Here is a 24,856-nt window from a genome sequence, read left to right as displayed (position 1 = left end):
ATTTGAAATACATAGAATTTTTAACAGAATTTACACAAACTTTAAGTTAATTCAATGTACAGTATTTGAAATACACAGATTTTCATTAACAGCAATTACATAAACTATTAAAGTAAATTAGGCACATTTGTGGCGCTGTAGTCACATAGATTCTCATAGTCTGTTCATCTCAGTTTTATTAGATTTTATAACACATATTTTTTGGTTTTATGTTAGAGTTACTTGACTCAATTGAATGGAATTTTTATGTAACTGAAATACACAAACCTGACAAAATGTACCAAATAATTTCTTTGACTGTCTAATGTGTTTTTGAGCGCCACAAATAAAAATTCCATTCACTTTCAAGATATTTCAAAACCTGGACAAATACAGCATTCATGGCTATATTCCACTGTGTGTAAATAAAAAAAAAGTTTATCTTTTTGTAATTTGGGTGAACCAAGCCTTTACATTTAAAGAGAAAGGACTGACCTCAACAAGTAAGAGTATCATCCAGCGTTAGTAAGGATTTAATTTAAAAAATGCATGTAGGCTGTGTAAACACACAACTTAAACATTTTTAAGGGTTTCCATACAAAGTGGCTGCTCATCCTTATCACAGACTCTATTCATGAAACAGACAATACAGCCGTGGACTTCGCTCGTCATGGAAAAAAAAACATCTGACTCATGAGCTGAGCTGTGTCATTCAGCCTGTGTTTGGAAAGATAAACACACACTGCTGTAACATGTTGCATTGGCAAACTGCCAGCAGCTGACTGTGAGGGACAAAAGGTCAAGTTCATCACATCAGTGCATCTTGACCTTCACACAATGCTGAGAGGTATACAGATTAGAGATGGACCCTAATGAATCACTCTGCTGATTCAAATATCTTCATTCAGCTCAGATCAAATATTTGTCTGATAAAGATTTGTTCATAAACTGAACACCTCTAATACAGATGCAGGGGCAGAGGAAATGCTAAAACTATGACCAAAACAGTTTATTCATGAGGCTGAATGTATTTGATGATTGATGCATGAATAAGGCTTTTGCATCATGTTTGTGTTTTCTATCCCACTACCTTCACAACTGTGAAAGATAAGGCAAATTAAATGAAGATTAGTCAAATAGCGAGGAAATAACAGAACATGTTGAGTGGGGTTTGGCTTGCAGTAGCATGCACAGCAACACAGGAAACATAGGTAAAGTTGATCTTTGTTATTAATTGTTCAGGTTTTTCTTTCTCCATTTTCCCTAGTGCCCCAAGAATTAGCCCTACAACCCGGAAATGAGTTAGCATTTTACCACTCCCAGTTCCCTCATCTCAAAGTTGATGGATTTTTTGAATAGGTTGTTGGTTAGATGCTTGAAATAAGGTCTGTGGTTAACACAAGCTGAAGAGACTTTCACGTTATTCGTTATACATAGATCAGCCAAAACATTAAAACCAATGGTGGGTGAAGTGAATAACACTGATCGTCTTGTTACAGTGCAATGTTCTGCTGGGAAACCTTGGGTCTTGGCATTCATGTAGATGCTACTTGAGGTGCTCCACCCAGGCGAACACCATTGGAGACCAAGTAAATCCCCTCATGGCAGCGGCACTTGTCAATGGCATTGACCCCCCAGCAGGAGAATGCACCATGCCACACCACAACAACTGCTCAGGAATGACCCGAGGAATGTGGTGAGACCTCAAATACCCCAGATCCCAACCTGTTCGAACATTTGAGGGACGTGCTGGTACCCCAGGGGTACCTCCAATCCATGGTGGGTGCTCCTTAGACCAGACTTGGCTCTGACCTGTCAAGGCATGGACACTGGACCTCTGGAGGGTGTCCTTTGGTGTCTGGCATTGGGGCATTACCATCAGATCTTTTGAGTCCTGTACAATGTGAGGTGGGGTACCAGCATGTCCCAAAGATGTTTGATCAGACTGGGATTCGGGGAATTTGGAGGCCAGGTTGATGCCTTGAGCTCTTTGTCATATTCCTCGGACCATTCCTGAGCAGTTTCTGTGGTGTGGCATGGTGCATTGTCTTGCTGGAGGGACCACAGCTACTGGGGAGTGCAATTGCCATAATGGAGGTTGCATGGTCTGCACTGGTGTGGCATCCACACAAATGTCAGGACCCAAGATTTCCCAACAGAACATTGCATTGTAACGCAATGATCAGTGTTATTCACTTCACCTGTCAGTGGTTTTAATGTTTTGGCTGATCGGTGCATCTTTAATTGTAAAAGTTATGGCTGAAAAGACAACAGTAATTAACAAATTTTGCTGATTTTAAATATCTCTGCAATTGTAATCAACTACACAGAAGAAAACTGACTCCTTTTGACCCCTTACAAATGAGGTAATGTCTATACACGACCCTTAATCACAGGATAGCTTCATTTAGTTTTGTCTTATGTCCTTCCATAGTAATTGTCTTGTAACTCAAGACCCCAAATTTTTACCAGTGTTCCTGTGGAGGAAAAACTACCTTGAAAAATTTGTGAAAAGGTTCTTGATTTCAAGAAAAAGGTCAAGTGGTTTTGAAATCAACTGCATTAGTCAGCACACATTCTGAACTTTATCACATACACCCACACTTACATTTGTCCTACATGACAAACTGTACGACGAAACCTTTTAGCTCCAGCGTCCGAAAGCACAAGTTTCTCACGTTGCAGCTCGGCTCAGCTGGGAGTTGGGAACCTCTGGTTTAGAGAAACCCCTGAGGGACACATTGCTCTGCCAATGCAAAGTTAAGAAAGGAAATGCCACGATCCTTCCCAGGAGATAAAGGCCATTTTCTACCCCCAAATTTGCAAGGTTAACTGCCCTTGTCTGGCAGTATGTCAGATGTGGGTTCCTGTTTCAGGGGAGAAAAGATACACAAAAGCAGAGTAAATAGTGAAGCCTTACAGTGAGAGTCACGGTCTGTTTAGATATTTGAAGGCCTTGTGACAGGAAGAGAGCGATGGAGGAGGATGCAGAAGTGGTATGAGCTCTTAAAGATAGCCTCCTGCTATTTATACAGATCTGCATGAGGTTTCAGGCTGACTGACAGGATGACGTGCTGTAGCTTGTAGACCACAGCCCTCTGTGACTCGACTAAGCACACCCTAGAATCCACCACCAGAGAGCTCGCCACGCCCACAGCACACACACACTGTCTGCACTACCGGGCCCCAGAAGTCGACCATACTTCTCTTTCTTCTTCCTTGAGCTGCTTTCTGTTCCTCTGCGTCTTGTCCGTCCTTTTATTTTTAGTGTGTTTGGTGAACACAGACAGGGATGGCGGAGCTGGAGGGCCTGGAGTTTGGGAAGTCAGACTTTGTTCTGCTGGATGAGGTGACGATGGAGCAGTTTATGGAGAATCTGAAGTTGAGGTAAGAGGCCTGAGATACTGTTAGAGAGGAGGAAGGGAGGGGAGGCAGCTGGGTGTCAGAGATGCAGCGGGTAACGATTCATACATCCCTCTTACATGAAGGAAAACTGCATGTTCTTTAATATCTATGTTAAAATTAGTGTTGGATAAGTAAGATAAAGATATACATTGTTATACTCAACTGTCTCTGACACAAGCCTACAAAAACAAAAAAGACTTTGTCATAGTACCCCTACATTATCAAGTTGACATTATCTTGACAACATCTCTCAAGTAACAGAGGACATAAAGACAAAAAAGAGACAAGCATGAGTCACTTCTACCTTTCCCGCTCACCCTCGGGGTTCAGATATAAACCTGTGGTTAATGTGATCATCACGGCACGACATCACACCGCCTGTCATGTGAAGCCAATGAAGCACATGGAACATTACCAGAAAACACAGCTGGTCTCACCAAACCTGTTCAAGTTAATGTAACTTTTATTTTCTTCTGTGACCTTTCTGCTCATCCCTGGTGTAAAGCTTTGGGGATTTTGAAATTGTCTCTGAGTCCAGACAGTGTCCATTCTCACTTCCTTGGTGTCTTTCGCAGGGGCTTCATGTTCTCAGTTCAAAATGTGAAAAATCACACAGTTTTCCCTGGCAGCACAGCCAGACACCAAAATGTCAAGTTATATTAAATAAGCTCTACATTTCTCTAGAATTCACACTTTCTGTTGACGTGTGCGCAGCAGGTGGATCTAAATTAACATTTTTCACATAGTTACACTTCTTGGCGTCTGTCTGCCTATTTTGGTGTGTGAATAATGTATGTAGAGTTTCATCACACAGCTTGATCAGACTTGTCTGGTGGCAGAGCAGAAACAGGCACTCAAGTTTTTGCTGGTATGTGCTACTTTAATGATCTGCTCTGTGTTTTTTATTTCTACCTGTGAGATCAGGTGTTTGCATTTCTATTTTTGTATTTGCACTGTTTGTCTTCACTTGTTCGGATAACGTTGCTAATCAACACTGCTATTTTTTATCCTATGTTGGGTTCTCCGTCAGCAAGATATCTTGAAAACTGGACAGATTTTCATGAGGGTTGATGGACAAAGACACCTTGGTAGTCATGGGCAGTTTATGAGACAATAGGTCCCCGGGCACAGACATGTTAAAGGCGCCACAACCTCTCCTACACAGAACTGGAAACACACACTTTTGCCACTTTTTTTTGTTGTAGACAATCTGGGTCTTTTCATTGTCCTTTTGTATCTCCTTTGTTAGTTTTTTTTTAGGTAGTTTTAGATTGTTTTGTGTCTCGTTGCAATCACTTTGTCTCTTTTTGGTTGTATTGCCCCTTTTTGTAGTTTTTTTTCTGCGTCTTTGAGGTAATTTTATGTCTTTTTTGGTCGTTTTGTGTCTCTTTGTGGTTGTTTTGTCCCTCTTGTATTTACTTTGTCTCTTTGCAGTTCATTTGCATCTCTTTGTGGTATTTTTGTATCTCTTTCTGGTCAGTGTGTGTTAACTGTGCCTGTGCATGTGCCTGTGCCTGGTGGGGCTGTTCAGGAATCTATCCATGTTGGTGGTGATCCTTTTATTGAGTCTCGCACACTTGTTGCCTTAACTCTAAAACTACCAGAGATCAAGACTTGTGAAACTGTTTTCATTACCAAGACACCACTTTAAGTGTTAAACTGATACCTTTAAAGCAACAACAAGCTGTTCCCTCTAGCTCACATAAGATGTAGTCTCACATGGACTCAGTCACCTGTTACCTGATTGGTCAGTATATTACCAGGAAGGAGACAGGGGTGACTTCTCTATTTTTTTTTTGGCACCAAACCCAACTGTTACACAGAGGAAACCTATAATTTGCTGTTCTCAAGCAATATTTGTGAAACAAGTGTGAAATCACAATAGCTGTGACCACGCAAATACATGCATCCACATGTTGATGCATTCACTCGCACACAGCCTCACAAACACTTGCCACTAGTCTAGTGATGACAACCGGTTCATGAGTTGTGAAGGTGGATTTGGCAAAATGGTGTGTGTTTGTATGTCTGTCTCTTTGTCTATTTGTGTGTGCGTTACATGAACCACCAGCACCCCTGTAAATCCATTAGTAGATTATGCACATTTTTGTTAAAGGCCACTCTCACTGCGCACCCCCCCCCCCCCCCCCCCTTCCTTTTAGCCAGCTGGCATGAACACAGACACCTTCACACACACACCCAAACACTTGGACTTCATGCCAAATATCAGCCTTTGAGGGCAAAAACTGTGGCAGCTAAAGAGGTGTAGAATTTTTTTATGACCAACAGAACAACCTGAAGAGCTGCTGGTCACAATAACAAAAAACATATCCACAACCTTCTCAGTGACTCAGGTCCCGTTTATACGACAACAATTTCAACTGAAAACGGTAAACTTTAGTTAAGTTTTGGCCGATCGTTTACATGACAGCTGTGTTTTGGGTGCCTGAAAACGCAACGTTTTGAAACCGGGTTCCAGAGTGCAATTTTTTGGAAATGGCACCATCTCCGTTGTCATTTAAACTTGCAATATGCAGTTCCTCTGAAAACAGAGACTTTTCGCACATGCGCATTACGCTTCCAGTCACTAGGCATACGCGAGAAAGTCGACCATCACAACAATGGCGGACTCCTGAGCTCTGCTTGTGCTACTCACTCTATTGAATTCATCAACGCTTCCCCATCATAGTGTAGATTTACTATAGCAACGCCACCTCGTCGTCCGTCCAGACAAACGTTCGTGCGGTCGCCATTTTCTTTGTTTATACATCGCCGCTCTGTAGAAGGAAGCGTAAGCGTCACACCGCCAACTACTGGCCTGGCATGTATACTGCAGCGTTTTTGGTCATTTTTGTGGATCCGTGTGCACGGCGATTGTTATCAAGACGTTGTTGTCTAAATGCAGAACTTTTTTCAAAACAAAAATGAGAAACGATTCTGTTTTCAGTGGATCGTTTTCGTGTAAACATGACCTCAGATGCAGCCATAATCATCTCTAGGTGTGTCTCACTTCAGAGGCAGGGTCCTTCAACTCTCAATTTAAACTTGAGGCTGAAACAGCTTTTGCTTTCTAAATGACAAAGTCTAGTTTCCCACAAACCAAAACTAACGGTGCTTTCAGATGTTCCTATTCAAGTTGAATAATGAAGACATTCTAAGTTTATCAATAAGGGAAGTGGCCTTAATGTAAATGGCCAACTACATGTTAATACCAGTGGTCAAATCAGAATGACTTCACAGTGTCACATTTCCACAAAGTCAATATTCTTTTACTTAGAGGGGAACACCACCTTCCAATATGTTATTTCCATGGCTGAGGAAAGTTCATCAGTATTTGGGATCATGAGCTACTCTCTCTCAAACCCAGAAACCAGAGGAGGAAGTCTCAAATTTGTGATGTCATAGGTTATAAAGTCTGAAGCTGCTCTGTAGACAATGAATGGAGGCCTGATTTTGTGAACCCACAGAATGTTTGTTTTGTTTCTTATTCCTAAATTAGCTTCATTTTATTGTAGTGTTCTCAGTTGTGAAACAGAAAATGTACCCATATACCCAGAACATTCCCCTGGGTGCTCTCAGTGTCATCTAAAACATCTGTCACTTTTCATTGTCTGTGGAGCAGCTCCAGACTTTATGATGATGTTACAACTTTTAGTTTTATCACTTCCAAGCTTTTGGGAGAGAGTTGTTCATTTTTACTTTCATTTTTGGACTGTCTTAGACCATAGGAAAGACATGTATGAATTTTGAAAATGGGCGTAGTCCCCCTTTAAGTAAAAAGTAAATTAAAAATGGCCTCTTACTGACTGTTAATTCCAAGTTAACAGGTAAAAGCCAACTACTTTACATACTGTTGAGTCTGAGCAACACCATGCATCATATTTTAAGACTTATTGACATGTTGTTATGACTGATGACCTGTTAAAAAGTCTGTGGTCATATGATATTTCCCAACTTTACTGGGTAACAAGAACCACATGAACGATCTAGTAAGAGCTGACCAGTACACAAGTTGTGTCTCTCAAATTCAGGAACAAGGCCATGTTTCAGCTTTGCACCAACCTTGTCCTGTTAGGATGTATTGGAACTACAAATATGGACCTCGAAGGATCAGCCCCTTAACTGTGACATAGCTTATGTGTCCAGTCCCAGACCACCTTTTATAGTATACAAAGAAATTTCATTTTTCCTCCATCAACCCTCATGACACAATGAGTCAATCTTACCTCTCCCAGCTCAACAAACCCACAAGAGGTTATACAAAGCTGTGACGCCCTTTGAACCACAGGTTTCATTTCCTGCTCTCAGTGTACACACACTTGTGTCACTTCCTGTCAGGAAATTACATATCACCATATTGTTGCACGGAACTCATATCTCGAGGGTTTTTTCATGGGTGGTGTGAAACGTCGTGTGGGAAATGGTTCTAAACGTCACTTTGCCCTCTTAAATGAGTGTTTAAGTAAATAAAAATACTTGTGTTTGTATATGTTTGTATCTTCTGTTGTTTGGACAGGTTTGAGAAGGGCCGTATCTACACCTACATCGGAGAAGTAGTCGTCTCCGTTAACCCGTACAGACAGATGGACATTTATGGCAAAGACACCATTGATGCGTACCGGGGTCGCGAGCTGTATGAGAACCCTCCTCACCTGTATGCAGTGTCTGATGCTGCCTATAAGGCTATGAAAAGACGGGCCAAAGATACCTGCATCGTCATATCAGGTCTGTGTCTTTTGCACTCTTCACCCAATGAGACGCAGTCCTGCTAAGATGAACTCTGTGCTGTGTGTGAGGCTGTTGCACAGTTTTAAATATAGACTTCCCGCACTTTAACTTCAAACCTGATCACAGACAATACATTCTTAATTCTTGTTTGTGGAATGATTCAATGCAGCATTATGTTTATATCTGATGCATTCATTGCCAGCACAACAAATTGATAGTTTCATTAAACTAAATATTTAGCTACACTAATAGTTTTAAAAATCCATGCTGCCACAAGCAACATCATCACTATTGTTAGGTCCTTACATCTGTTTAACGCTGAGGTTTGGCCTGTGTGTGGCACCAGATGAGAAGCTATGTTGTTAAATCATGAGTTCATTTTCTGTACTTTGGCTGTGAATCTCAGCTTGCTGGACTCTGTTTTACATTGTCAGACTTGGCTCAGCAACCATCAGCCCAGGTCAACTTTAACTATCAATGAATCCATTTTCTTGACTTGTCAAATTAATGGTTTGGTCTGTGAAATAACAGCGAAAAATACCTTGAGACCAAGCGGACATCTTTACAATGTATTGTTTTCTCAAACTCAAAGATATCCAGGCTACAGAAGACAAAAATTGATAAATGAATACATTTAATATTCACATTTGAGAGGCTGAAAGTTCAGAAATTTTCACTTAAAAACTTATTTGAACTCCTACAGCCCCACAACTAAGAATATGACGCTTGCAGAATGCGATATCTTTTGATTCAGTTCTCACAAACAAGTAAAAATATTTTTTTTAAATAAAATAAAAACGTTTTATTAATACTGCTTTACTATTTTATTACTTTGTAACTTTGTTTAGAAAAGTGCTAAACAATAGGCTTATCAAAATTATTGACAATCATTTTACTGTAAATTTACAACTAAAAAACTACTAAATTTTACTACAATCAATCAATCAATCAATCAATCAATCAATCAATTGTTTCATCTCTGGGTGTCCATTAGTTTCAGCTGTCTTCTTTTAAGGCCTGTAATTTGTTAATGGCTACACATGCTAACATTTAGCATGATTTAGCAACATTAGCAATGATATGTTAGCATCAGGCTAATCTCAAAGCTAGTGTTAGCTGAGGATAAATGGCATCAGGAAGTCATCTTCAGGGAAGCGTGAGTGTTTATAACTTTACAAAATAAGATAGCTAAGTTAGTTGTCGACATATTTTACTCTTGACTGACGTGTAGCACTCAGAACAACACCGCTACAGAGTAGGTGCGTTTTTGTATCCACAGTATGGTTAGCCATTTCAGTTTATTAACCTGTGATGGAGATATTAGCGTGATACCCTCCAGGTGCTCTCCTATCATACAGGTATCTGTCTGAATGTTCATGTTAATCTCTGAATGTTTAGAAAATTGTTGTTTATATTGTATGCGTTTTCTGACACTTTACTGGGGTTATAACTTGGATTATTGGGCCAGCAGTGTTATTGAACTTGTGCTAGCTAATGTTAGCTACGTATTGCACATCACAGCTAAGAGTCAAATGTGTTTTCTTTATATTTACATGATGTTTATTCACCTAATTGCTGGCTCATTTTTATATACATATTTTTATGTCTCTCTGGATAATAACTCCTTATCATTAGCCTAATACTCACTGTAAACATTTGCTAACTAAAAATTTGGTTTTAGTTTTTATTTTTGGTTTCCATGATGGTCTAAATAAAGTTTGTGAATATTTCCATATAATGCAGCTGTAATACTAATTTATTTGTGTTGTGTAATCTGTGTGTTTTGGGTTTCAGGTGAAAGTGGGGCCGGAAAAACAGAAGCTAGTAAATACATTATGCAGTACATTGCAGCAATCACAAACCCAAGCCAGCGGGCAGAGGTCGAGAGGTGAGTGGTGCTTTCGGTGACATTATAGCACCTTTATTCATGGCAAGAGGACTTATTAAGGCAGTGCTGTAAACTGAAATGCTCCAGATTGGTTCTTTTCCTCAAATCCAATACAAGTAAATAATTGGATCATGAGAACATGATGTAACATAAATCATCTCACTGTCTTTTTTCCTACTCCTCTATTTTCACCTCCCTGGTGGCCGTTTCTCACGTCTCCATCAATGGTTTCCACAATGTGATAAATCAGCGTGAAGAATGTGCTGCTCAAATCCAACTGTGTGCTTGAGGCCTTTGGGAACGCCAAGACAAATCGCAACGACAATTCCAGCCGCTTCGGCAAGTACATGGACATCAACTTCAACTTCAACGGGGACCCCACTGGAGGACACATCAACAACTACCTGCTGGAGAAGGTGAGGGCATGGTGGGCAGGATGATGGAGAGGCTTTGAGTGCAGACAGGAGACCTTCACGGCTCCATGAAACACAATAATGAACTAGTTATACACTCTTTTGGGACATGATGTGCCAACCTCTGAAAGAAAAGTTCTGCTCATTTAGTTTTTAGATTACGTCTTCTCTCTTGAACATGAATGTTTCATGAGGTGATGACAAAAAGGTGTCAGGGAACATCCATGAATAGATGTATCTGTGAAGCCAATGTGCTGCCGCTGCCGCCCGTTAATGAATGGCTCACCTGGGGGTACTTGATGCTGCTGTATTTATCCGCCCTGTTAAAGATCTGTCTGGCACTCAGAGCTAGTGTGAATGATGGTGCCATGATTCATTTTCAGAAGGTGGGAATAACCACACTGTTTCTATGCTGTCTTGCTTCTGCATCAGCAGTAAAGTGGTGCTGCTGTGATGTCACAACTAGTCAGTGTTTGTCTTAAAACACTGTTGGAAAAACACATGGCGGTGATTTTGTTGCTTAGTCATGGATTTCTCTCATGTCTTCAGATATATGTGTGATCCATCCTTTACTGCATTGTGTTACTTTTAGACATTTTGAGTGCAGCCACAGTACAGAGAGAGATCAGATACATTTTCAGCCGTCAACAACATCAACACTATTTGTAAGGGTTTGGCATCAATCTCTTAGGATCAAAGAGCAACGACCTTTTTTTAGATGTACAATTTGTCACCAAAGTTCAGCAGCCATCCAGGGAAAAATCTATCTGTGACACATTAATGTGCGTGTTACTTTCACTTTTTCTTTTGCAGTACAAAACTTGCTTTACTCCCTTTGTAGCTTTCTTATTTGTCTTTTGTTCCCTCAAAAACTTACACATCTGATTTCTACGAACTTGCATTTTGTTCAGCAAGATAATCTTCACAAAGTAGTAGAATTTTGAAGCATAAATGCAATCACCAGGGGTAAAAAACTAACGTCAGGCTATAAATGAACCACCCCACCAGCACAATGAGGCTGTAAAGCCGTGTTTGGCATCATTTAGCTACTTGTTAGCAATCAGCCTTTGTAAGACACGTAAAAGCCTCAAAATTCATAGGTTGGGTATATACTGAAATATTTTTTGTTGTAGAACAAAACGTGAAAGTTTCTTAAGCTTGTGTTAACCACAGACTTAATCCTGGGTATTCTCACCAAAAACCCATTAAAAAAACCCAGTGACTTGAGGGAACTAGAAGTGCTAAAATACTAACTTATTCTCTGGGTTTTAGGACTAATTCCTGCAGCACTCTGTAAAACACGTGTTGTTGGTGAGTAACCAAGCTAATGTTATGCTGAAACAAAAATAAAATCACAAGCAACTGACACAGTGGCAAGAGAAAAGTGAGTATAATAGGCTACAAATAAACATGTGCAGGCTAGATAAAGTTTTAGCATTAACAGTTTGGATGGAGATAAAAGGCCGGTGGATTGGGCGGCAGCAACAGGTATTTCTCTAACAAAGCGACAGGACACAGTGGGTTTCCTCTCCGTGCTGTTCAAACATAAATCCTCATGTTTGTTTCTTTCATGGCATCTATGTGGTTTTCTTGTGCATTCACTGAATGCACAACTTGTTACTGTCCTCACTCTGGCTGGTGATAAAGAATTGGGCTTCAGTTGGCAGTTGCCCTCTTTAGCTTTGCGCCCCATATGACAATTGGCACAGTGATACTGAAATTGTAATGTGGTCACAGCTGTGTGTTTGTAGAGTATTACAACATATTTGAATCAAAGCAAGAACTTTAACGATCTGCTTTATAAGAATTTGCTCTACCTTAAGTTGAGTAAAGGTAACACCCTTCCTCTTGGGGTTTTTAAAGAGTAATTTAGAGAAAAACTAAAGTAAGGACAATGCAGGAAGTGATACAACAAGCAGCACTTGATTTTAAAAAAGACCTCCTGGAATAAATTGGTCATCACAGAATAATTGTGTAAGTGTCTGAGGATGAATGTTTGGTTCTCTACCATAATCTGTTTTCCTGTTTAAGTCCAGGGTGGTCCATCAGCAAGACGGGGAGAGGAACTTCCACTCATTTTACCAGGTAAATTCTAATCCATGCTGCTAGTAAATATATGCACCATATTACTCCCTGAAATCATTTACTGCCCAGCTCTGCCCACTTTCAAGTAACTCTCTTGGTCTGAACTTGATGTTTGATGTATATTTGACACAGTTACTGCGTGGAGGCTCAGATGAGATGCTGGAGTCATGTCATCTACAGAACGATCCTGCTCTTTATACCTATACCAAAGAGGGAGCTGCAACTACCGTGAGTTTGTCACTTTTCAGTTTTATTACAGACAACATGAGCTATTTTACAAAAACAGCTGTCGATATGAAATTAAACAAACTGCAAAATAGAAAATTTGATATAAATCATTGTACTTTCGGAGGCATGAATTGCAAAAATCCAGATTGTTCCCTCTGAGCTGATGATAATAATCCGAAATCCTTTTTTTCTTAAGACCTCCAACAACGACCGCTCAAGCCACAAAGCAGTGATGAGTGCCCTGGACGTGATTGGCTTCTCTAAAGAGGAAATTAATTCAATTTATCAGATCCTGGCCTCCATTCTTCTGTTGGTGAGTTAAATGGATTGTTAAAAATAGAAAAAGTTAATGCAGATATTCTGGGATTGAACTGATTGTTTTTACATGTAGAGTAATCTGTGATTCATGAGATCACCAACACTGATGAGATCATGCCTCTGGTCTGTTTTCAGGGTAACATGCAATTTGAGAGTGATGGTGAGAGCGTTCAGATCGTAGGACTTGAAGCCGTTAACCAGATCTCTGAGCTGACGGACACAGATGCGGACAGTGTCAGTAAGAGCCTGCTGTACCGCACCGTGGCCACCGGGGGAGGCGAGGTCATCGAGAAGGGACACACGGAGCAGGACGCTTGCTTCGGACGGGACGCTTTTGCCAAGGTGCTGTTTACTTGCTTCCTGTGTTCATTTACAAATCACACAGCCCAATGTCTTTTGACAAAGTAGCTTATCAGGATGTGGTTTATGCCGTTTACAGATTAATGGTTTCACGGCTTCCCTAGGATAAGAAAATTATGTTAACATTACCACTGTGACGTGCTCTGCTTTAATCTAATTTTCACAGTTTTCACATTGTTTTAATCTCCGGCTCTGTTAAAAACAAACACTCTCTCTGCTGTAGGCTCTATATGAGAGACTTTTTGGCTGGATTGTAAACCGCATCAACAGCGTCATCGAAGTTAAAGACTACAACCCATTGCTTCATGGGAAGAACACAGTCATCGGTGTGCTGGACATCTACGGCTTTGAGATCTTTGACAACAACAGGTTGGTGTCATTCTGTTGTGAAATATATCTCCTCATTTAAGTGGAAAAGAATTGATCATTGTTGATACTGTTGCCCAAGTGTTTGTTCCTCTATTGTCGGCCAGCTTCGAACAGTTCTGCATCAATTACTGCAACGAGAAGCTGCAGCAGCTGTTCATCGAGCTGATCCTCAGACAGGAGCAAGATGAATACCAGAGAGAGGGCATCACCTGGCAACATGTGAGAAACACACACAAACAACCACACAAGCATGAGGTGCCATGTTTGAAGAGCATTTTATGCTCTGCTGTTCTGCATTTGCAGTTGACGTTCAGTCGCTGTGCAGGACATAGCCTGATGTTTGTACATTGTAGTTATACATCAGTTTGAGGTCAGGGTAGTGAATATTAATGTACATTTTCTCTAACATTATTCAAGTGTTTTGAGCGGCCTCACACACTTAGGGATTATTGTTTTGCATTGTGTACATGTGGTTATCGCACCTTACTGATAATTTTTCCTGTTTATATTTTGTCTTAGTTGCACTCTGTCCCACTTTGTACAAAAACTGCTACACAACACTTTCCATAGAGATAAATAACATTTTAAAATGCCTCGGCGTGGACGACAGCTATGGCCAATCCCAATTTAGTATGTATCTCAGGAACACTTCGAGGGAACACCTATTTGGACTCAGGAATAGACTGATTAGATTTTAGTGGTCATAGATCAAAGGTCATTGTCACTGTGACCCCACAAAACACATTTTTTGGCCATGACTTAGAAATTCATGCTCAAATTATGACAAAATTTAACACAAATGTCTGATAACGTAAAATCAAATGATGAAGTGATGTCATTGTATATCCAAAAAGTCAAAGGTTAATGTCACCGGGACATCATAATGTTCTGCAAAAACACTTTTCATGGCCATTACTCAACGTCATATCTCAGGAACAGAAGGGGAGACATTTGATCAGATACTGAATTAGTGACACTAATCTTTTGTGTCCACCTTGAAACTGTGATGATTATATGGATCTTCTGTGCTGTCACGTCGAAGATGTGTGTGAAGCATCCATGCTTTAGAATTGGTAGCTCCTTTGCAGTAACGTCCTTATTTAAAGCGTTGTCTATTGTCATGGAAACATATGAGTCTGGACAGACATGGATGTAAACTGTAACTTGACTGGTTGACGGAGGCATACAACCACAAGGCAGTAATTGTAGTTTTATCTTAAAATGGGTTTGCCAGTATGAAAAACTTGCTTATGAAAGTGGCAGAAACATTTGGTGCAGATGTGACACACACACACAAGTTTGTAAATGCAGAAGCATGCACTTGAACAAAACCACACATGCCGTACATGCATTCACATGATTGATAAAAATCACAGCATTTTTTCACACTGAACTGAATCATATTGCTTTTACACAGATTGATTACTTCAACAACCAGATCATTGTGGACCTTGTGGAGCAGCCTCACAAAGGCATCATCTCCATTTTGGACGAAGCTTGCCTCACTGTAGGCAAAGTCACTGACACGGTCTGCCTGGAGAGCATGGACACCAAACTGGCCCAGCACCCCCACTACACCTCCCGCAAGGTGAGAACAGATCAGAACCATCATCTGTCAGCCTTAATCTCTCCTTCTCATACAGATAATCAGAGGACCTATCCACATTATTAGGCAGGGATCTGCTACTCAACATGAAACTGCAATGATCTGTAAAAGGAGATCTTTGAAAATGTGGTTATAACTTCACTTGGTAGGTAGGAAGTGATGGTATGTTTTGACATATCCTTCTCAGTTTCTAAAAAAACACAAATGAGGAAATCATATTGTCCAGCTAAAGTTGCAGCATTTATATTTTCTCTTGTAGGGTAGAAATGCAAAAGTGAAAGAGTTTATTGTTTGGAATCTAAAGGATGAGATGTTTTGCGCTTGTAATTGTGGGCAGGTAGAATAAATCAGTCCCCCTTTTTAACATCAAATAACTTCTTAACTAGTAACAGAAAAACAAACACATAGACACACATCAGCATGATAACAACTACCTAAAATGACAGAAATCATCTTTCGGAAAATGTTATTTGATGTGTACTTTGAGTTTTTAGTTTGGCCCATGTCTCTTCTGCTTGAAGGAGGGGATGGGGTTTATGGCCTGTACTGCAGCCAGCCACCAGGGGGCGATCAAGATGTTTTGGCTTCACTTTGTAGGAGCAGTATTATCAGCAGTAACCGCCATATGTGCAGTACAGAGTAGTGATGATTAGCTAGCCACTGGGACACACAGGAACTCACTAGCACTAACATGCAGACTTGGCCGGGCCGTCTACCACAACAAAGAACGGAGAAGCTCAGAGTATATCACACACAGAGGGAGTATGACTTCATCAGAACACCATTACTCCTGTATATCTAAAATATTTGTGTGCTGCTATATTAATGTTAAGAATGTTGCATACAGCTTCTCTAACAGCTAAAATGTAAAGTCATTTTTTAGGGGTAATGTGATCAGGACAGAGAGAACAAAAATCTATGAGGATGTTAAAAATATATAATATTTTCATTTGTTCTCAAATGTTTTGCTGTCTTAAAATTAGGAAGCATGAACAAAGAGTCACTCTACACTGATTTTAAGAAGTCCTTAAACACAGGTGCAGTTTTGTGCTGCATTCAGTAGAGAGCACAGTTTCTCCATTGTTTTGCCTTCAGACTCATCATCATTTGCTCTTCAAACAACAGGGGCCTCCTCTTAAACCCGACATCTGCACACTGTAAATGTTTGTAATATATTGTATTTAATATTTCATACAGTTGGCTCTGCACTCACAGCTTCTCCTCCTCATTTCCAGCTCACCCCCACGGACAAAACCATGGACTTCAAGAAACACTTCCGTATTCGCCACTATGCGGGAGACGTCACGTGAGTCGCTCACACGTTTACTTTGTCGCAGTCATCTGCTCCGGCCCCCCACGGCCGGTCTGTGGTGAAAAATTGACAGGGTGTAGTGCAGAGTTCAGAAGTGTAAGCCAAATAATCCTATTAAGAGAGGTCAGTTTATGACACCGGCAGCAGTGGGTGAATTCATAGAGGCATTCCAGTGGTGTTGTTAATGGTGTGAAAACCATTGATTTGTATCTGAACTGTGATCTTATGATATATTCCCAGAGGTTGCAAATATCCAACACAAATTTAGTGTTAAATTTACAGGACAGAAGATCTACATGCACCGTACACTAAGAGATTGTTACGTATAGAAATGGAAATTGTAGTTACTGAATGTTGGCCATACATTCCAACAAGTGCAGGACGTTATCCACATAACACATGTGAATTGACAGCTACATATGTGCTGTACAATCCACTCACATGATAACACATGAGGACTCCTCACTCACATACATAAAGTACATTTACTAACCTGCACAGCCAGGTGCACAGACACAACCATAGGCATGAACAACACATGTGACATAGTGGAGGCAGGGAGAGGAGATGCTCTCATCTGTGTTGACTTCACAGATCATATTATCATTTTAAAATTCAGTATTTGATACTTAGTTGTCTGTTTTACCTTTATTTGATGGCTGGTGATGCCTAGATTCCCTAGGTTGTATTATTTTCCGACAGGTATCACACGTTAAAGGATAACTTCATTTTCCTTCTACCAGCACCCTATTTTTCCATGTTTTAATTGTTCCCATGAATCACTTAGACACAAAACATGTGTAAAATAGGGGCCAGGTTGAAACACGGAAGTTACCCTTTAAGTCATAGATAGATATAGATAGATATTTACCTAATTAAAATGTAAATTGTCATATTGTTGTCAGAGTTCACATAACAGATAAGGTGCTGCTCTTAACAATAACAGCATGAACGTGTGTATTTGTCACTTGTTTTAAATCATCCCTCCTCTTTTAGTCCTAATTTATAGAGATCTTTTTGAGAAAATCACAGTAGAGACAAGTAGGGAAGGGTTGGTGACTTGCAAAAAGGTCCTGGACCAGATTCAAACACAAAATGTTCAGAGCCATTAGAATAGAATTTATAGTATGATTACATCTTTAATCAAAGGTAATGTTATAAAAGGAATATTTGCACATTAGAGATTTTTAGCTCTTATCTTATTCTGAAAGTACAGTCATTTTTGTATTTGTTAGTGGTTGTTTGGTTTAAGATTCACAGACTAGAGATCAAACAGTTTGTCCTGTTTCCCTTCCCATCACTGCTCCACTTCCTTAACGTGCCCAGTGAATTTAAACGTCACAGTGGCCAGATGAGGCCCCTGGCCAGCAAGTCACCCGTCATGGCTTTGGTTTCAGAAGATCCCCACTGCTCACGTGTACTGCCCTCAATCTCGAGAGGGGAAGGACATTAATATGTCAAGGGAACACGAAAGAAGGAGGAGGAGGAGGGCAGGGAGGGATGGAGCCAGCTGATGAGACAATTTTGGCTCCACGAGATGTAGCAGCAGCAGTAATCAAGGAGAACTGGAGTAGGGTTTATCGTGGGTCTTTGACTTGGGGAAATCCAGGCTAACATGATGTCGAACACACATTGAAACACAGAGTAATTTCATCCCTCTCTGAAGCTCAACACAGCTCTCATGGACAGTGTGTTTTCTCTTCCTAAATGCCCCTCCCTTGTCAACATTTAGTAGGATTCAGATCCAGTTTCACATTGTGTGGGTGTTAACATTATGACGTTTTGTAACCATTGGGTTTTGTTCTGCATACCCTTTGACTAAATGTTATTCTATGTCAATATGCATGAGACATTTTGAAGACTTTGGATTTTTGTTTTCCAACAACACAACTTAAAAATAACATCATTTATTTATCAGCTGATGCTAATTTGAAACTGTTCCTCAGAGGACTGTAACTAATGAATATTTTCATTGTGGATTAGTCCGCTTCTTGCTCAGTCCATTAATTTTCCAGCTTGTATAAACTCAGGAAATAGTGGGAAATGCTCATTACAATTACCCAAAGTGACACCATCAAAACCCCTCAAATTATTCAGAAAATCTTAACATTTGATAAGGTGACCATAATTCATCAGGACTTTTCTTAGTTTTTGGATTCTTACTTCACTGAGGAGGCATGTGAGAAAAACACTGTCCTTGACAAATTCAGTATACAAGCGGTCATTTGGAGAGTGAAGTATTCCCTCAAAGTAATAATCAGTAAAGAGTTCCAGGTTATTTTGTGATGATTATCAAACTGTTTCAACTCTAAATGTAAACGGTTCGGTAATTTGATTTTTCACAATGCGTCATATTTTAAAAGCTCTTCATGTGTTCTACATGTTAAATCTGTATGCAAAACTACTTTTTGGTTTAGTGATGAATATTTAATGTTATACAGAAAGACATATATTTACTGTACTTGAGTAAATGGACTTTCCTGTCAGCGTTAACAAGACAGGCTGGATAAGAACATGGATGACAGACCTGCAGTGGTGATGACAGATGGCTGTCCCTGTCACTGCATGTCCATGTCACCCTGCCTCACATCGGGGTCGCTCCAGCTGAGCTGTCACCCCTTGTATATTGCTTCCTGGTGGCAGTGACCCCCCCACCCATCATCCCTGTCCCATCCCACCACATCTGAGTCTTCTCTGGCTAAATATATCCTCATCCTCGCCACCCACTGCCCCCACCCCCTCCCGCCTCCACCCTCACCACACCACCACTATCACAAGCTTTGACCTACTTTGCTCCCTCCTCCTTCTCTTTCCTGTTTCCTCTCTTTTCTCCTCCCTCTGCACTGCAACCCTCACCTGACTCTCTTTGCCATCCACATTTTAATTCCCTGCAGTATTTCAGCCTGCACATGCAGCACTTTGAGCAGCCATGAGATGTATCATATTCCCATAGTGCGCAACTTTATATTGCAAGAAATCTCACATCTTTGTTGCATGGCTCTCTCAGTGTGAGCTCTGTCTAACCTTGTGTAATGCAGCCCTCTCCTTGCACCATCCTTGACCTTCATACTTTAATACACTCTCTTCTAAATCATCCTCCTGTCTCTGGAGATCCCCTGCCTTTATCTCGGTATGTCCTCTCTTGTCCGTCCTCTCCCAGGGCTGTCCTGTCCTGTCTTGTCCTGTCCTTGTAAATGAGCGCTGTGGCTTGTTATTGTGTTGTCCTGACTGCTCTCCCTTCTCCTTTCACACTCTGTCTCTCTCCGGCAAGCTTCCCGGGATTTGGTCAGGTGATTTCGCCACCCATGAGCCAAGGGGACACATCTGTCGTAGCTAGCCTCCGCTTCTTTGCCTCCAGATGTGACAGCCGAGGACACAATCGCAGACAGGGCCATGCACATGACATGTGACATGCTGTGCGCCTGTGGTTTTGTTTGTGTGTGTGTGTGTTTGCTGAAGAGGAATGCAGAGGAAATATGTAAAAGTAATATGTGTGTGTGTGTGTGTGTGTGTGTGTGCAGTGTGAACTACTGTGGTGGACGTGCATTTACTCAAGTGCTGTTTAAGTATAGTTTTGAGGTACTGTAGGTATTTCCATTTCATCCTTCTTTATACCTCTACACCCTTACATTTCAGACAGGAATATTTTACTTTGACCTCACTGCAAATATTGTACTTTTTACTTCACTAAATTCCTATTGCAATAATTACGTTATTGACTTATTAATATCAGCAAAAATGACTGAGGTCATGTCTGTATATTATACGATATTGCACTTGTGTTTACGTGCCTGTTTGTTTACAAACGAATGCCCCCTACATTTTAGTCAACATGATGCCAGAATAAACAGCAGGTTTTTTCCTGCCAGTATAACACTTGAATACAAGCGCCTAAGCGTTTTTTCACATTGCCTAAGCCAAATGAACAGAAAAGAAATCATGGTGACACATTTTGCTGTCACCATCCAACAAAAGTAGTTATTGTGACAGATACAATGAGTGTATCATGGTACAATTATTACTTCACTGCATTTATCTGACAGCTATAGGCATGTTGTGGATTTAGATTTTACATAAAAAATATAATATAAATGCAGTTTAAGCCAGTGTTTTCCAACCTTTTTGGCTCATGACCATGAGTTGCAAGCAGTTCCACCAAAGAGTGATTTCCACTCTAAAATTCACACATGATCTTAGTTAAATAAAGCGGTAAAATGATTTATTTCCCCAAAAAGCACATAAAATGCATGTTTTTTTCTTATTAATCATCTTATTGCCTCCTACATTTATTCTGTGACCTTTTGGAAGGAGCATAACCCCTAGGTTGTATATAAAGCTGTTAAAGCTAGTATTAAAACTAGCTCCATCTTTACCAGCTGCAACAGTAACTATGCTACTTACAGTACTAGTGTTGTGTCGTTCGCAAACGAATCTTTCAAAAGAACGAATCTGTTGAGTGAACGTACTGAACTGAATCATTTCTGGAACTGATTCGTTCATTCCTCAGTTCAGTTGAGCTCAGCAGCAAGCGTGCAGGCTGGGAGTGGAACTGCCAATTCGGTCCATGCAAACAATGAATCACTCACGAGTCATGAGGCAGCCAGGGTGCAGGGAGGGACTGCCTACTGCGTGACGAATCACTCGGTGAACGAATCACTCAGTGAACGACGTAACCCCGATCCCTGAGTGATTCAAATCATTTCTTCTCAGCGATACATTTTCATACAGACCGTTTTCTCCAAGCCAACAGCTAATGTAGCCAGGAGTCAAGCCACATGAACACAATCACACACCTCCCCATTGTTTTAACAGACTTAGCTTCCAGATAAACTTAAAACGTTAGGCTGGCCAGTAATGAGACTCACCAGCGGAGGGCAGACGCAGCAGCAGCTCAGCTGTGTATCAGTTCAGTGAGTCGGACTACGCAGTACACAGTCAGCGCTCCTCCCGCCAAGCACAACGATTTGGTGAACGAATCTTTTTAATGAACTGATTCTAGTGATTTCAGTACTTTTAATGTAATACTTAAGTACATTTTGTCTGCATAGTAGAATTTCTTATGCAGGTCTTTTACTTGTAATGGATTTTTCTACATTGGTACTATACCATTGGTACTTTACTTGAAGGTCCAGTGTGCAAGATTTAGTGGCATCTGCTGGTGAGGTTGCAGATTTCAACCAATTGAGACCTCTCTTGTGTGTCAGATGTATAGGAGAACTACAGAGGCTGTCGTGAAAATACAAATGGCCCTATCTAGAGCCAGTGTGTTTAGCTTTAGCTTGTGCAGGGCTACTGTAGAAACATGGTGGACTCCGTGGAAAAGGACCGGCTCTGTATGTAGATGTTAACACTCTGTATGTAGGTAGAAACTGCTCATCTAAGGCAACAAAAGCACAACGATTCTTATTTCAGGTGATTGTAAACTAATAAAACTATTAAGTTAGCAATATTATATTTCATTTCTGACCCTAAACACTAGAACTTTAGGTGAAAGATCTGAATACTTCCTCCACCACTGATATATCAACACGTTCTCATGCCGACATCGTCACACATTGTCATGGACTTTCCATGTCCACATACAACGTGCAAGGTGCGTTGGTTGTTGACGTTCTGGGACGCTGTGTCAAGTTCTGCCTGTTGCATGCATTGTCTTCTCTCAAGATACACTTCTGTTTTCACAGGAAATTTAACGTTTACATACAATCTCTTTCAAAATAACGAACTATGTCAAACACATCGTTAGGTTTAGGAAAAGTTTGGCTTTAGAATCTTACAGGATGCGAACACTGCTCTCTCGGGTGAAAGTCGGTGTTTGTTGAACCCATCCACCACCAATCCCACCTGCCCTACTCAGACTTTTGCCGACTTAACTTTCGTCCTTGTCCCGCTGCGTTTCCCTCTGACGCAGAGCAACCTGCTGCGTATCATGCCAATGTTAAAGGACAACTGTAGGGGGATGAATTTTTATATAACTCACCTGTTTACATTTTATCGAGGCTTAATGTTATTCATATTTAAGGGCGAGGCCACTTGAGTGACAGGCTGTCTGTGGCTAGTGTCCTCGGCTTCTCAGTCAGCTCCACCCCTCACTCCTTCACAGCGCAAACCTCTCGTCCAAATATGGTCACTTGTGGCCAAACTTCAGGCTTTAAAATGGCAGTCCACAAACCAGTGGGTGATGTCATGGTAGCTCCATCCATTATTGTGTACAGTTTATGATTGTAAGCCAGTGATTTCCAAATCACTGGTGAGTGACCTTATGAGAGTGAGTCCCTCTCTCAGTGTCTTACATGGTTTTAGTTAATAACTGTCTGAGAAAGTAAAACTATAGAAATATAAGATAATACATTACCCACAGTGGCCATTTTCTGTGGAACTGGTACTTTTTTGACCTTTTAAGTACATTTATCTGATAATACTTGAGACCTAAGCAGGCTTTTAAATGCAGTGTGCGTTTTTTAAGCGAATCATCCACACTGTGTAAGTTTTTGTGACACTGTAAATGAAAGAGGAGAGGGAGAGGTTCGTGTGAGGCAACACTTACACTACAGCAGGCTCTCACCCCGAGGCTGGACGGCTTATGTAACCGTGCCGCACAGTGCGCCCGTGACCTCCCGCTGATGCCTCAACAAAACCAACTGAGCAGTTTAAAAACAGGCAGACAGATTAGTTTGTAGACAGTTTTTTTTTCTCTTCTCCAAAACGTGAGCCGTGGGGGGAATCTGACCATGTTCCTAATTTGTAAATCGTCTGAGCGGCATGACTGTTGTTCTAATCCTCTAGCCTGAAGGCCGTGAATCATTTGGAGCAGAGAATGGAGTCTGTTAAATGGGTAGTGATAGTGACCCTTTTAGTGGCAGATGCTTACTGTTTAAATTGTGTTACTTTCTTGTCATTTAAATTATTTTTCTGACACACCTCCTCACTCTAAGTGCTCCTTCTTTTGAGCCACTTTGTTTTACAATTACTCTCGATTATTCTCACTTTCTGGTTCTACATCTATTACAGATATTCTGTCGAAGGCTTTCTGGACAAAAACAAGGACCTGCTTTTCCAAGATTTCAAGCGTCTCATGTACAACAGGTGCCAAACATCATGATGCTCTTGACAGTTCAGTAACTGGGTTAAGTGTATAAATGAGTTTCATGCACATCACTCCTCTGCTAGCCCAGTTACTGACACCCTCTCTTCACTCTCTGCCCCCCTTTTCCTGCTCCCTTCTCTTTCTCATAGTGCCAACCCAGTCCTGAAGGAGATGTGGCCAGATGGTCAGCTGAGTATCACAGAGGTCACCAAGCGACCTCTGACTGCAGCCACCCTCTTCAAGAACTCCATTGTGGCCTTGGTGGATAAACTGAGCTGCAAGGTCAGTGGTTTCAGCTTAAAAATGACTTCCTGTTCTTTTCCCGTTAACCCCTGGAGGAAGCTGTGGTTGGCATTTGTACTTTTTAGATGGATTAAAGATACCCAATTCTGACACATATGAAGTAAAGCCAAGCAGCGGTGCAAAGGCAGAGAGCAGTAAGTTTTGAGAAAAGGTTTTTAGGTTGGATTGAAAACTGCAGAACAAATAGAGAAGTGGTACTGTCGTCAAGATGCCATAGAATGTACATGATAATAATCTAACATCATCATAAAATATTAACAAAATGTTGTGTCTCTTAAAGAAAATAAAGATTTTGATTATTTACAATCTATAGTTCACAAAAAATGAAATATCTCTCTCTTTTTATGCCTCCGTGCCTACGATATGTACGTCCCATTTTTGTGAATATATCTCAAGAACGATTTGAGGGAATTTCCTCAAATTTGGTGCAAACATCCACTTTAACCCTCTGGGGTCATGGGTATAATTGGCCGTTTTTGGCTACTTTTGAATACCTTTAAATTTCACCTTAAAAACTGTTTACCTTGCCTTGTTTGGTGTCATCTTTTCAGCACAACCTCACGTGTGTGACTTTACAGTTACATTGGACCTAAAATCACACTAAAAAACCACCAATAGGAAAGGTGGTGTCATGTGTGTTTTTTGCTTGCAAGCACTTTCCTTAGAATAGCCTGTTTTTCTTCCTGCACCAAATGTGATGACAGTATTCAGGAAAAAGCAGGGCGTAGCTTATCAAAACTCTGGTTTTACTTGGCCTATCAACACAATTTAAAAA

At 40.7% G+C, this 24,856-nt stretch overlaps 1 protein-coding gene across 1 annotated transcript in view; it reads left to right on the top strand.

Moving 5' to 3' along the window:
* Window positions 1–3,144: 3,144 nt before the first annotated feature.
* The window catches only part of myo1g (myosin IG), a 63,490-nt gene continuing 41,778 nt past the window's right edge, over window positions 3,145–24,856 (top strand). Inside the window, exons 1-14 of the mRNA XM_033637466.2 lie at window positions 3,145–3,366; window positions 7,901–8,109; window positions 9,907–10,000; window positions 10,251–10,416; window positions 12,445–12,498; window positions 12,631–12,726; window positions 12,923–13,039; window positions 13,180–13,386; window positions 13,628–13,773; window positions 13,878–13,992; window positions 15,191–15,361; window positions 16,615–16,685; window positions 23,703–23,777; window positions 23,928–24,060. Of these exons, the coding sequence (XP_033493357.2) occupies window positions 3,272–3,366; window positions 7,901–8,109; window positions 9,907–10,000; window positions 10,251–10,416; window positions 12,445–12,498; window positions 12,631–12,726; window positions 12,923–13,039; window positions 13,180–13,386; window positions 13,628–13,773; window positions 13,878–13,992; window positions 15,191–15,361; window positions 16,615–16,685; window positions 23,703–23,777; window positions 23,928–24,060 (1,749 nt within the window). The 5' untranslated portion in view covers window positions 3,145–3,271. The remainder of the gene's footprint in view (window positions 3,367–7,900; window positions 8,110–9,906; window positions 10,001–10,250; window positions 10,417–12,444; window positions 12,499–12,630; window positions 12,727–12,922; window positions 13,040–13,179; window positions 13,387–13,627; window positions 13,774–13,877; window positions 13,993–15,190; window positions 15,362–16,614; window positions 16,686–23,702; window positions 23,778–23,927; window positions 24,061–24,856) is intronic.

This window comes from Epinephelus lanceolatus, chromosome 16 (assembly GCF_041903045.1).
Source record: "Epinephelus lanceolatus isolate andai-2023 chromosome 16, ASM4190304v1, whole genome shotgun sequence".
NCBI classification, from domain to species: Eukaryota; Metazoa; Chordata; class Actinopteri; order Perciformes; family Serranidae; genus Epinephelus; species Epinephelus lanceolatus.
Note: the sequence above shows the minus strand (reverse complement) of the source record. Positions and strands in the feature narration are given on the sequence as shown.